Source organism: Corvus brachyrhynchos, unplaced genomic scaffold (assembly GCF_000691975.1).
Source record: "Corvus brachyrhynchos isolate BGI_N302 unplaced genomic scaffold, ASM69197v1 scaffold514, whole genome shotgun sequence".
In the NCBI taxonomy this organism is placed as follows: domain Eukaryota; kingdom Metazoa; phylum Chordata; class Aves; order Passeriformes; family Corvidae; genus Corvus; species Corvus brachyrhynchos.
In genome coordinates this window covers 2,842,031-2,856,789 of record NW_008238319.1, presented here as the reverse complement: position 1 = coordinate 2,856,789, position 14,759 = coordinate 2,842,031, and the positions used below count along the sequence as shown (strand labels likewise).

General features: G+C 43.2%; 1 protein-coding gene across 1 annotated transcript in view; it reads right to left on the bottom strand.

Annotated features, from left to right (window-relative positions):
* ADAM12 (ADAM metallopeptidase domain 12) overlaps positions 1 to 14,759 on the bottom strand; it is a 155,576-nt gene that overhangs the window by 73,021 nt on the left and 67,796 nt on the right. Inside the window, exon 3 of the mRNA XM_017733869.1 lies at positions 1,304 to 1,382. Coding sequence (XP_017589358.1) covers positions 1,304 to 1,382 — 79 coding nt within the window. The remainder of the gene's footprint in view (positions 1 to 1,303; positions 1,383 to 14,759) is intronic.

Sequence of the window (14,759 nt, the reverse complement as noted above, 5' to 3'; positions counted from 1 at the left end):
GTGAAGAAGAGATATAAAAATAAAATCGGAGACTTATCTTTTCTCAACCATATTGCAGCATTTAATGAAAAATGAATTCACTGTTCTCTCTCTTTTAGGCAGCAGAATGCACTGTCATTATTAATCACAACTTACTTTGCCATTATGCAAACAGACATTGTTTTTTAGCAAGGAAAACCTGTCATTAGCTGTACACATAGTCCTGTTAGCTCAGGTAAATCTCTAAAAGACTCATGTGCTTCATTTATTTCCTTTTACTTCCTTCAGGAGTCTCTGCAGCCTTCCTGCTTCTAAAACAAATGACTATTTTCTCCCGAGCTGATTTTGAAGGAGATATGAGGACCCAGCAAAATGAAAGCGCTGAAAGCTTCCAAAATGATTGCTTCACTTGGGGTGTCTGGAGCTATAATGAAGATGCTTTTTCAGAAGATGTTACGCAGGGAAACAATTCCTTCCCCTGATCCCAGCAAAGCCCATTATGGATGGAAACACAAAACATGATGCCTCTGCTGACAGTGTCAGTAAGTAAATACCATAACATAACAAATACTTTATGGGACTTAGGCAGATAAAAGATAAGCTTTGTAATTAAAATGGCTTGCTGCATTATTTCTAATTAAGGCATTCATGCTGTCAGAGGACAAAAAATGTTCCTGCCTTAAGAGGTTTTATAGGTAAAAAGCAGGTTTTAACTACTTATTTTGACAAGCTGTATTTTTAAAAAGATATATATATATTTTATAAATATTGATATATGCATATTTATACACGTACATAAATACTCATACACACACACACACACACACAAATACAAGCATGAAGTACATCCATAACACATTTATGGCCTGGATTTAAAAGTAAACCAAACCAACACCCTCTCCCAAACTCCAGCCATGACTTCCCCAGTGAGGAAAGACACCCAAGCCTTCAAACATCTGACATGAACTTTTGCATTCTGGAAATCAGATGTTTAGGGGTTTTTTTCCAAACAGAACCAGGGCTTTTCTCCATAACTGATCAGCCATGGCTGCCATAATTAACAAATTTTAGTGGGCTTATTTCCAAGAAGCAGAAAAAAAATCTCACAAATTTTAAAAGTCATCTGGTTGAAACTCCAGAGCTCGCCTTTAAAGTCTCCCCCTAGAAATTCACATGTAGGATCAGAGCAGTCACACAGACACTGAAGGCAACAGCAAAAAAAGATCACACGTTGAGCTGTTTCATCCCAGGGCTCAGATCCTGGCAGAGAACATTTTGGACTTTAGGGATGAAGCATCATCTACCCACGAAAGCCCAACCTTACCGTGTGATTGTGTGTGAGAACCACGTCAGTGCCGTCCTGCAGATAATGGGTCTCTGTGAAGCCTCTGGCTAACAGGCCCCTGGAAAAAACAGAGCACACGGAATATTGAGGCCACCTCACCTTGAATTTATCCTTTAGCAGTTCTGTTTGAGATAAGGATCAAAGCCAGGCATTAAGGATTCGATAACTACAGGGAATAAAGGAAAATAGAACTCCAAATATTGAAGCTGCAGGGCGCGAACACTTCCTGTGGTAATTGTGAATAGACTACAAGTTTCCAGACTCTTTTCTCTTCCAAATGAGGACTCTGTGCCAGCACATTTCAGTGTTGAATCTTCCATGTAATTTTCAACACATTTTAGGTTAAATGGGAAAACTGGGGTTTGGAGTATTGTTAAGTAATGGTGGTTTGTTGAAAAGGAAAATGTTTTCCCTGTGTTCCTTATTTTCCCATCCAATCTGTTGTATTCATCAGCAAGTGACCACCCAAAGACTAATTTTAGCACTTGGTGAGTGAAACAAACTCCTTCCATTGGCACTCCAGGGAAAACACTGCACGAACATCACAGAAGTTACAGCACTGGATTTATTCTGGTCATCTGAAAGGATATTCACAAATGGAAATGTAACAGAATGATGCACCAGGAGACTGTGCAAGATAAAGTCTGGGATGAGGCAGTTTGTTCCTATTCTCTCCACACTTCCCCTCCAGCCTTTGGCAATGGGATAAAAAATTTGGACTTGCAATTGTCATTTTCCAGGAATCTCCAGGGAGAGGCACGTGTATGACAACTACGAAAACTCTTTTTGTAGGGAACTTGTGGAAGAGGGAAAGCTGCACCTGCCTCTTTTTTTAAAAAAAGAAATCTTGCTATTGATCTGTGTTCAATTCCTTATCTAAAGAGCATTTCTAACAAAGCCAGAAGGAGGAATTCTCATTCACATTTACTCCTAACATAGGTCTTGAGCTGTGTCCCTCATCACAAACATCCTTGAGTTTTGACAGAATTTCTGGTGAAATGCAAAAGCACAATATAGAAGGAGGCAAGAGATAAATGCCACCATCACCTTCAGAAACCCGGAGACTGTAGAGTATTGAAAATCCCTGCCTCTGCATTTCACAGCGTTCATCCTGTTCCACTTCAAATTGTGTTTGTCCCTTGGGTCGTTCATTCAAATAAACCAGGCCCTTTCTTTTATTTAAAGCTGGTTAATGCTGCACCCGTGCAAATATTCTGGTGGGAACTATTCCACAGTCGTGGCACACATTTCTTGTATTTGTATAAACATTGCAACTAGAGCATAAACACACATTTAATTTTCATTACTGATTAATTTGCAGCACATTAATATCCAGTGGCTCCATCAGGATCCGGTTGTGCTAGGAACTCTACGAACACTTATTAAGGAGAAAACCCAGCTTTAAAAGCCTCTGTCTTGAGGAAGGGAAAAGAAAAAAGAATGAAACAAGACCTAAAACTAAAAAGAAAATGAAAAAAAGAAAATAAGGAAGTGGCAAGGAAAAAAATGAAGACCTGACGCATTATGGTGAGTATTCAAGCAGGGATGCTCACATTTAACTTTTAAATTTTTCAGCTTGTGGGAAATATTAGCATATTAATAGATATGGAATGTTAAAACACTGCAGCATTTGGTGGGTCCATAGGAACTGGATCTCAGGCAGCCACCACACCCACAGCGGGGTTCAGGTGCCCAACCAAACATCTCGTGTTGGTTTAGATACACAATAATAAATGACACCAACCTCCAGGGACACCCGTGGTGCCTCACAGGACATTTAACTACAGTGGTGATCTCACCTCTTGTGCCTGCAGCCTCCTCAAACCCCGCCAGGAACTGTATCCAGTGGGCTGTATCCAACAATCATGGAATGCTTTGGGTTGGAAGAGACCTTTGAGATCTTCCAGTGCCCCCCCTGTCATGGGCAGGGACACCTTCCACTGTGCCAGATTGCTCTGAGCTCCATCCAGCCTGGTCTTGGGCACTGCCAGGGATCCAGGGGCAGCCCCAGCTGCTCTGGGCACCCTGTGCCAGGGCCTGCCCACCCTGCCAGGGAACAATTCCTTCCCAATATCCCATCCAGCCCTGCCCTGTGTCAATGTGAAGCCACTCCCCTTGTCCTGTCACCGCACGCTCTTGTAAAAAGTCCCTCTCTGTTTCCTACTGTCTCATTATCACAAAGAGCAGTTGCTTCCATAATTATCTTTATTTATCTAACACTGCTAAGTTCTGCACTTAGCAGGCATTAATTGCCTTTGTAAAGGCAAGATCCCATCGCTGAAGCCAACAGAGTTTTGCTGTGCACTTTTTGGAAGTGGGAGTTCATCCAGGACAGGGGAGTGAGTTTCATTTAATGGGACAAAGTACAGGCAAAGGTAACAGATGTAGCAGAAGGGCAAAGTGATTGAGCAACACACTTGCTTTGTGCTCTGCTGTTTCCACGGTGTTTGACAGCAATGATGATAAAGGTGACCTTTCTGCTGCTGTTGATTCTGCCCTCAGGCACAGATTTAAAAATATTTCATAGATCCGTAGGTTTGAATACCAGAAGGGATTTGTGATCACCAACTTGCCCTGCCCCATTACAGGGGTCATTTGACCCAAATTTATCTTCTGCTACAACGACAGGGAAGGAACCAGATCCATTTTCTTACTGTAAAGAGTCCTTGCCTAGATCTCCCGTGATGATGGAGCTATCACAAACCTGGCAGGATTTAAACTAAGCCCTACCTAAAACTACTGCACTTTGTATCTGTTTTAAGTGTGCCAGCATTGAGTTTCCAGCCACCGGATTGGATCTCATTCCCTCACATCAGAGCTTCATTTTTGTTTGAGTCTTCCATGGAAAATTGTACTCACTAAAGTGAGGAAACACAGCAGGTAAACAAGTTCCTCGTGTCAGCAATGTCTCTGTCAGGATGAAAGTTTGATGCAGACCCTGAAAATACTGGCTGAAAGCAAGAATTCCCAGTGTGAGCTGTAAAAGACTGGTAAGAGCACCAAGATGATGGAATCCCACTGTTGGGCTAACCTAAGGAAAGAAAAAGAATGCTCCAATGTGGAACACAGAGCTGTGGCTATCCCTGGCAGTGCCCAAGGCCGGGCTGGACATTGGGGCTTGGAGCAGCCTGGCACAGTGGAAGGTGTCCCTGCCCATGGCAGGGTGGCACTGGATGGGCTTCAAGGTTCCTCCAACCCAAACCACTCTGTGACTCCACGATACCAAACCATAGAAATTTCATGTGCCACTGCAAAAACAAGAGAGTTTTCCTGGAGTCTGCACTAACCCTCCTTCAGTTTGGTAACTCAGACATCATTGCTGAGACATCTGCTCTGCTGCCACCCCGGTGCTGGTGCCAGCCTGAGAATGAGCCAGGGAAAGGTTTCCTCCACGCTGTTCAGGGTGAGGACCTCTGTGAGATGTTGCCAGGGAGTCCAACAGCTCCTGGCAGAGGAAGGAGCTGTTATCCCCACTTGCAAAATGTCCAGTGTCCTAAAAGCTGTGTAGCTGTGTATGCAGGGCTGGTACCCAGGGACAGCAAGGCATTTCTTGACAGGTTATGAAAATTAAGTGTAAGAAGCACTCAAATTCCACTACTGAGGGTGCACCACTTCACTTTCCAATTATGGCAATAATGTTTAACACAGCAAACAATCAATCCAGCATATGTATCTATTAGGTAATTTAATTACCCTCCCACCCCCCAAAGATATGCAATACAATGGATTGATTTACATTTCTGGTTTTGACCCGGAATAAAGGAGATTAATAGAGGAAAGTAAATTAATTTAGATGGCAAGCTACTTAGCCTAATTGGATCAATGTAATTCTGAAAGAGCAGGGATCAAAATAACATTAATATAACATAGAGCAATTCATCACCATGTCTGGAGTTTCAAATGTTGCCAGCTACAATGCTCAGCAGTACCAGATGATTATCAATACTTTGCCCTGCATGAAGAGACAGAAACAAATGCTGTGGAGAACTGCATCAGCTGCTTGATGTGATTTTAAAAAATCAGCTGAAACAACACTACAACTTTATCACTGATGCTCCAAAGATGCAAAAGTGCAATTCTTGAGCACAATTACTCGTGTGCTTAGTCACTGGGTTTATCAGCACAGTCATTTTTTCACATTTCACAGGATCACAGGATGGTTTGGGATGGAAGGGACTTCAAAGGTCATCCAGTTCCACCCCCTGCCACAGGCAGGGACACCTTCCACTATCCCAGCTTGCTCAGGATCAAATTTCTCAGAGCCAAATGAACAAGTAGAAGCTTCCATGGCCCAGAAGGATAAATTTTATGCCTCCTGATCTACGACAGACACAGCACAGGAGCTCTCATCCTCTGTAAGTCAGTAGAAAACCTCCTTGTCAGATTTGCTGAAACATTTTCAGGTGTCAAGCAAGTAACCCAAGCCTCAGGGGATATGATGAATATTATTTAAACTTCTAATCCTCACCTTCCTGGCCCTCCACAAGGTGAAATCTGAGGTGGTTTGTTTGGGGAGGGAAGAAATGTCCTGGTTCAAGCACATCAGATTTTTTTTCCTGAATCCATTTAATGACAGGAGTGGTAATTTAACACACTGCCTCTCACTTGCAAATGAGAAAATCAGTCTCTGCTCTCCAGGCGCCGATATATTACTTCAAAAGGTTATAATGATATTTCATCACCCAGGGAGAGTCAGACAGACAGTCACAGGAGTCAGAGATGGAAAAAAAATCTAGTGGATCATACAGGGGGCCTCCTGGAAGCCAAATGTGCTATAGATCAAACCAGGTTCTGCCTCATCAAGCTGCAAATGTCAGGAGCAATGCTGATCCCACCACTTTCCAAGGGAGATGTCTTTGCATTCCAACAGATGTTACTGTCATGATGCATTTCCCAAAATCCAGCCTTTTCTAGTTTTTCCTAGTCCACTTCTTCCACCAGCTGAGGCAATGACTTTCCTTCTTGCTACATCTGTCATTCACACAGATTATGATCAAATTTGTCCTTCAGCCATCCAGGCACCAAGTGCAGACTCAGGCTGTAAAAAAGGACAAGAACTGTGCACTTCTCACGTCAGTGCTACTCAGGAAAAATCTCAGCACCTTCCCAGCAGGAGCAGACCCTGGGGTTCAGCATCACAAGGATGCCCCCCTTTGGTTACCTGGTTTCTCAGTGGTGGAGAGAAGGTGCTACTGAGCCCTACTGAGCTTCGGAGAGGAACAGAACACTTTGTGTGCTCTGAAGGCTGATTTTCTGCTTCCCCTTGGCTTTGATTCACAGCTCTGTGTAGTCACTCTACTTTAAGAACTGGTGTTTTAGGAAGAACATTAAATATTCTTATGACTTTTTAAAGGCTGGCAGTCAGCTGCTGTGCTGCCCTGTGGGACACTGACCATGGCAAGGCAGAGGTGGCTGTGCTCCCCCCTTCCCCTCAGGAGTGCTGCCTGCAGCTCACACCCACACCTGACCTTCACTCAGACTTCTTACTCTTTTCTGTCCTTCCCAGTGATCAAGTGCCTGTTTTCTCCCCCATCCAAGCACTCTCACTCTGTTACACAAACTCATATTAAAACCCCTCCAGCAATGCATTTGAAACCTTTCCTGCATCTGGGGGAGGTGAAGAGACTGAAACAGGATGGTGAACAGGCAGGTATAAAAAATGTCATTTATTCTGCCTACTGACACCAGCCTACTCCATTAATTCTTAAGCATCTCAATTCAGGCCATTTTGACCTTTACACTGAAATTAGTTGGTATTTCTTCAATTGCTGTATTTTTTTCCCAGGTACATCCAGAGGAATAAACAAGTCTGTTAAACCTGCTGCCTCTGCTGTGGTGGTCTCAGTGCAAGCACTCACAAAGGTGATGTTCACAGAGGTGTTTTTCAATTCTTCTTTCTCATTACAATGTAAAAAATGAGTTCAGCATGGGTAATGAGTTTCCCATGCACAGGTGCCTAACATCATTCTATTCACAAAACCACCTCATATTCTTGAAACACGCCATATTCTTTCCCCTTGTTTAATTATCTTAAGTGATTTGAAATGCTTTTGGACATTTTCCCACTGAATGTCTCCACTTCATAATATCCTATCTGCTACACTCCAGTGTGCTGCCACAGAGGGGCTGCAATGTCATAATTGAAGAACCTGAGAGATTGAAATTCACAAGCTTAATTAGCACAACAATTCAGAGGAAAACAGGGGAGTAAAATAAAACTATAATAGCTGGGAAATCAACCAAGCATCCCAAGTTTCAACAGTAACTCTATGGTAGTAGCCTGCAGCCTATTTCACATGGTCTGGAGATAAACAATTTGAGTAGATCATACACTACATTTGAAAAATATGTCTCTGTGCTTGCACCCAGACCTTGTGATGCAGAAATTCATACAATCCTGGGTCTCCTGGAGTCCATGTTAAAATATATCCCCTTGCATGAGTGGAATAGTGCCTGGCACACTGAGAGCCAATTCTGACAAACACGTGCTACAGGTGAGAGCCATGCTCTGAGTGTTCCCTGGTGTGGGAACAGGCACTCCCATCCTTAGCTGCTCTCTGGTGTGCTGGGAGCAGGAAGAGAAGAGGGACACATCCACCTTTTAAAGCCTCCAAGCATCCTGTGTTCATAACTCGTCTCTACATGTGGTGGCAGCATGCAGAAAACCAAAGATCAGTCTAAGCAAACAAATCTGAACAGCTGAGGAGAAACCCAGCTCTCTGGCTGGCAATCACCCAGTGATTGAGAGCTTTCTTCTTTCCTGACTGCTGGGAAATTAATCCATAAGCTTCACCTCCCCAAATTTCAACAGGCAAAGATTGAAATGGAATCCAGCACGCTGGCAGCCTCCCATGCTGTTCTGGGCCCTTGATGCACACCCTGCTTCCATCACTCATTGTCACATTTATGACACCATTTGCTTGCCAGAACTGTAGCATTTATTTATCACTCTAATACCAAAACATTAACGAAGAGACTGCTGCTAACCATTGTGGTGGAGAAAGCATAAAGAAGATAAATAACGTGTTTTCCAACAAAGTAGATGGGTAAAAACAAGTTCTTTGCCTAAAATGGCTTAAACTTGGCCAAGATCCCCAGGGTAGTGCTAATGGGATGGGTTTAGCTGACCCTCTACCTGAGATGGTCATTGAGGGAGGAAGTAACACACAGGGCATGTGTGGGGGAATTACAGGAAAACCAGCAAGGTTCACTCTGTCTTTACAAGAGAGCTCAGAGACAGCAAAACTTCTCCAGCAGGAGAGGGAATGGCAGCACTTCCATGGGCTTTGACTGGAACTGCTCAATCTCACACAACCCAAAGCCAAACTCACAACTGGATTCCCAGAATTCCCATGTTAACCTCCAAGACTTTCTGACTTTGTTTTCCACTGTCCAATTCTGATACAGCAGACCTTACAGCACCTCTCTTGGAGTTGTCCTTGTGAGGAATATTTTATATCAGCTCCCTCAGCTTCCCTGTGTGGTGGATTAACAGAAATCCTGTTACTGGTTCAGCTGGGCTGGGTGCCATGGAAAGCAAACAGAACAGGAAAGGCTCCTGAGTAACACCAGCCCCAAATTGTTGTCAGCAACAGAGAGGTGCTGGTGCTTATTGGCTAATGGGTTTTTGATGGGAAAATACAATCCTGTTCATTTAGGCAAACCCTGTGGGCTGCCTGCTTTGGAGAGATTTTACTGCTGCCTGCTTCGGAGAGACTTTACTGCTCGAGCTCCATTAAGTGGTTTCAACTTCGGGTAATGGAAGTGGCTTCAGTGAAATCCCGAAGCAACGTGCCAAGAGTGAAAGCATTCTGCTGGAAATAACCACTGAAACTACTGCACCTCTGAAGCATCTGTGGCAGACATCAGAAGGAATGCGCTCTGCTGCCCTGCAGGCTGAGCCCAGACCCATCTGTGCAAGAGAGAATTCTGAATTGGCTTGGGCTGGACTAAAGACTGACACGGCTCTGGAACTCGGGGCTGCCCTTCCACAGATCTGTTCCTCAGACGGCAGTGCTGTGGTTTCTGATGAAAAGCACACTTCCCATTATTATCCTTCCACTAAAACTTGTACGAGATAATCGAAGAGCTTTTTATAACACTCTGATCTTGCCTGCCCAACACAACATTGGAATTGCAGATGCAGGAAACCCTGAACAAAATCAAGGCTCGAGACTCCCCAGAATCACTGAGATGTTTCAGAAGCTAAGAGGCACATATATCACAAGTGGCAGACATGATATTTTAATGCATTATTTTCCAACATCCCAGCACTGCCCTTCATAAAACTAATTCTTCCTAGGCCCTGTAACGCTCCTAGGATGGCATATTTTCACTCAGTAGTAAGTTTGGAGATACTGGGCTGGAAAGCTGTCAAATTCTATTTGAAATGTCTCAGTTAATTAAATATGTCACTCATAGCTGAGTAAAATTATGCTGCTGAACAGATGTCACTGGGCAAACTGTCTGACTGTACTTGCATCTGAACATTTGCAGACTACTACAGAATTCTGTTTAAAAGATCCAAGAAAACGACTCTTAACAAGGAAAATTTATAAACACAGAAATTTAAGTAACTCCAATGAAAAATCAGAACTTATTAAAATAGAACTAACGAAATGCAAATAGTGCTGTGGGATTACAAAAGGTTATTGCAAGCATCTGCAACACTTTTAGGAAGCCAAGCTCTTACAGTAATGAAAAGTCACTGAGCCTAAGTTTATCCTTAGATTCCAACCAACAATTACATCCTCTCTCTACCTTATTCTTGCTTTGGAGTGTGTGCCTGTAGGCTTGCATTTGCATTTTTAATTTTCAGGAAGTTTTATTGCCATTTCTGCCAATTTGTTGAAACATGAAATTGTATTTTTGTTTTTACTAAACCCACAGTTTCCTCCTTGCCACAAGCATGAACCATTTGCTCTAAAGCAGGCTGTGCTCATATTTCACTTGCAGAATCATGGACTTTTAGAGATATACCTTCATTCTGCCCTGTGCCTCACTGTCCCTCCCACTACCCTTTTAAAATGCTGTGTGAAGAGGGCAGAGATCATAAGGAGGTCTTTGCATTTAAATCTGTGTTTAAATTCCGAGCCTATAAATCTGCTTTAAAACTCGGTAGGTGCAAAAGCCCTAAAATAAGCTGCAGGTTGTCAGACCAAAGGTCCACCTAGTCCTATATTCAGTCTCCAACAGTGACCAATACTAAGGGTATAACTCATGAACAAGAGAAACATTCTACATCTCCCCAAAATACTGCTCTTTCTCTGCCTCCAAATCCTTTGAGCCAGGGATCAATGCAGGGTGGAAACTGAGATTAAACACGAGCTCACAAGGGTGTTCTCAGTGTCTCCTGCCACTGTTCCTTCCCAATTAAAGCAGTGACTTCCATGAAGATCAATTAATTTGGTAGCACAACCAGCCTGCAGCTCTGTGCTCAGGCTCACAGCACAATCGCAGTGTGCTGTGCTCTGGAGGCTGCTCCCGTGGAGGAGGCTTTGATTTCAGTGCCCAGCACAAGTTTAGTGGGACAGAAAAGCAGCCAGGAAGATTCCCACTGTGTCAGCAACCTGGGGGGTTTGGTTTGGAGGTTGCCTGGGAATGCTCACGAGGCTTTCAAGCGTGTGAGGGTTGTTGTTACCTGAGCGAGCAGAGCTGTGTGGGCTCCCGGACTCCTGTTAACTCCTTTTAACACCATTCCCATCCAAAAACCCCACAGCTGCTCTCTGGCTTTGCCAGCAGCACCATTTCTTGCACAAAGATGTCGCTGTATGGTTCCTGAACCACTTCCTAAACAAGCATACCCTCAAAGACAGGGGATTGCTCCCACCCTCAGCCCCTGGACAGGGGAACACATCCCAGACTCTGATCAGATGCTGGAATATGGCACTTTGGTGGCCTGGGAAAGCCTGGAAGGATATTTCAAGTAGCATTAGGCTATACTTTCTGGAGATGATGACTCATTTCCAACTAATTCTGCGTGAAGATACGGTTTAAAATTGGGATGAGGGGATTCAAAACAATGCACCAAGCAACAAGCAAGGTTATAGGGTAGAGCCAGCTGAAAGGATGAGGTTGAAATATTCCTCTTTCCTACCCCTTAACTATGTTCCTGCATTCCCTGCATTTTGCCTTAACCTCTCCTCATCATCTCTCCATTGCCTCTCCTTTTCCCTACGTTATTCCTCCCTCAGCCCTTCTTTCATCACCCCTGGCATGCTGAGGTTTATTACTGCACTGTTCAACAGGAGAAACATTTTCCTTAGCACACAAAAACACAAAAAGCAACACGACCACATTGGTGCTTTTCTTAAACAAGCCTGAAACCTGTGGGTGCCACACCACGGTGTGAGGTTGGCACCTGTCAGTGTCCAACTCCACAAGCTGTGGCATCAGTGGGACCTTTAAAGGAGATAACACTGCTCATCACCCCTGTTATCAGGTCAGGCTCCATGCTCATTATTTTCAGGCAGCAGAGGAAGAATAAGCAGTGAAATCAGTGAGGGTAAATTAGTTTTTAACTTCTTTCTTTCCTTTTTCACCTCTCTCTCTGCTCTGCACTTCCCCTGAATCTAATTCCTCGACTCTGCCATGTGTCAGACCCCTTTATGAGCAAATTAAACCCATCAATTCAACAGCAAATGCCTGCAGGAGAGCATCAGAGCAATGCCTGTGGCTTTGGAGAGGTGAGCCACGACTCCGAGGCTGCGAGCACGGAGCTGCAGCAGATGGACGTGGGAAGGAAGGACTCACAGAGGGCTGAGCCATCAGGATCCCTCCTCCTCCCTGCACTCACAAACACAAAGAGAAACCCCACAGCATCAGCTCCCTCTTCTTTTACTCATTTAGGAGCTGATTAACGTCAGAAGCAGATCCTGACTTCTCCCTGCAGTGAGGTTTTTGGTCCAGACTCGCTCCTCACTCGCTTTGAGGGCATCTCTTGGCAGTGAAGTCACTGCAGACGTGCTGGTAAAGAGCTTGGGTGAGAGAAGGATCAGACACCATCTTTTAGTGGTTAAGACACAAAATTATAATTTTCTTTTCAATTCGAGGAAGTAATTAGTTTATAATAACATTTAACATTTAGTTGCTGACAGAGATATGACACTTATCTTACATAAGTCATTTTAATTATTCCTACTAACCAAGACCTCCAAAATATTGTGCAGTCTGAGCTAACAATGCCTTCCCAGATACTTTTGGTTCTACTGTCATTTGAAAAATTGATGCCTAGAGCATCAGCATTTATCAAGCTCATTATAGATTTCATCCAAATGACTACAGATAATTAAAAGTATGCTTCATTTTTATTGCAATGTTTTTCCCCCCTAACACTGCAAAGTAATTCTGTTGTTGCTCAGGGTTTTAGGAATTAATAGAGACTTATCTGCCAGAAAATGAAGTTCCACAGGATTATAGGCAAACTATTCATATTATACAGATGTGAGTCAAACCTGCAGAAATTATATGTGCACACATAAATATATTTATAGATAAACTTTGGAGTACTATATGTATTTTCACATACATTAAACAGTCTTAAAAACAAATTGCTAATTCAGAGAGAGCTACAGACTCTTGGGTAACCACTACCTGAAAGTCAGTCTTCTCTAAGGCACTTGGTCAAGTTGGACACACAAAATCCCTGTAGAGTTTTATTTTATACTTGATTTATCTGTTTCTATATGAAATATATGCACCTGGTGCCCCATCCTCTTACATCACACAGATTTATTCACACTTAAATGAAGCAAGTTTATGCTACTGCTCTTGACCTGGGGAATCCTGGCAGACACTGCTCCACTCTGTGTAGCTGTTGCTAACTTTGAAGATGCCCAGAGTGAAGAAGCAAATCTTCTGGGAAACTGTTCAACAGGATTCTGGAGAGCCCCCCTGCCCCAGGTAAGGTTTAAGTGATGTATTGAAAGGCTCTTAGGGATTTAAAACCCTTCAGGAGACTTCTGAGCTAGCTGGGCTTGCTCTGCTGTGGGAACTGTCATGCACAAGTGAAAACCAGGATTGCTGGATAAATGTAGATTTGTGTTTCCACACAGAACTGAATTAACTTTTTTTTTCCTATTATTCATGGATCAGGCAATGTCTGTCATACCTGGAACTGCTATGACTCTTGTTAATAATGCTCATACAGAGCTATAAAATTTATGGGTTTTCACTGCTTGTGAGGTTGCAATATTTAGTACAACCCTGAGTTTGGCTGGCACAACCACAATACATTGCACACAGAAATCTGCTTCATTCTAGGATCCTTAACACTACTTGAATTAATTAACTTCATGTATGATCAATGTTCCTTGGCACTCCCTTAACACCAAGAGCTTTATGTCTTTACATGACTTTCCATGTTACTTTGAAACTAAAATCACCCATAAATAGCAGTGGCATTAAAAAGCAATTGCACACACATGCCTTTTTAATGTCTCTATTATAATCCACACTGGCAAATCAGAGAGATAATATTTAATGAGACAGGCACAGAAGAAACTCTCCTGATTTAGTGTTAACATCCACATGAACCACTGAGAGCAAGGAGTTGCTGAGGCAGTTTCAGACTGAAATTAGAAAGAAGGGGGGAAAAAAAACCCATAATGAGAAGAATCTGACATAAATATTAGGAAATTGATCTATATTTTACAAAGGCCATTTTATCCAAGACAGTTTAGGTTTCCTCCCACTCACGGAATGGATTCACAGTGAACAAACCCTTGACTCATGAGGATATTTCACACGCAGATTTGGATTTTATGTAAATTATTTAAGTATGTTTTAGGAAGTTTGGGCAGTGATGTAGAAATGTTCCCCTGCCTGTGCACATCAGTCAAAGAAATAACACTCATCACCAAGGAATTCAGCAGGGTAAAAGTTTTGCCAACAGGCTTAAGACTAGACTGCAGCATGGAAAAGATGAAGTTGTGTGATCCCATCCCTTAAATTTGTCTCCTGCTGATGACAGGAGAAGGCAGTGCCTTGGACCAGGCTGTTCCCACAACAGCACATTGCAAGCTGCAGAAACCCAAACCCAGAGAACCTGAAGACATATGGGAACGCCATAATCTCCAAGAGGAAAATTTGGCAGCCTTTACAAGTGGGATCTCATAAGAAAGGTTAATTGCATGACAGGGTCAGACTTTTTGGCTTTATCTCCTGGTCATTACCCAACCTCTCAGAATCATCTTTCTTTCATTTGGGATGCACTCAGGCCAGGACATGTTCATCCATGTTTTGGTGTTGGACAGGATCAGGTGAGGCAAGAGATTGCTTTTAACAAGAGGGAACTAAAGAGACAAAAGCCCTGCAGTAAATCCCTCCAAAAGAGAACTTTGAGACACCACAGGAAAATCACAGAACCCCACACTGGTTGGGTTGGAAGGGACCTTCAAGACCATCTAGTGCCACCCCTGCCATGGCAGGGGCCCCC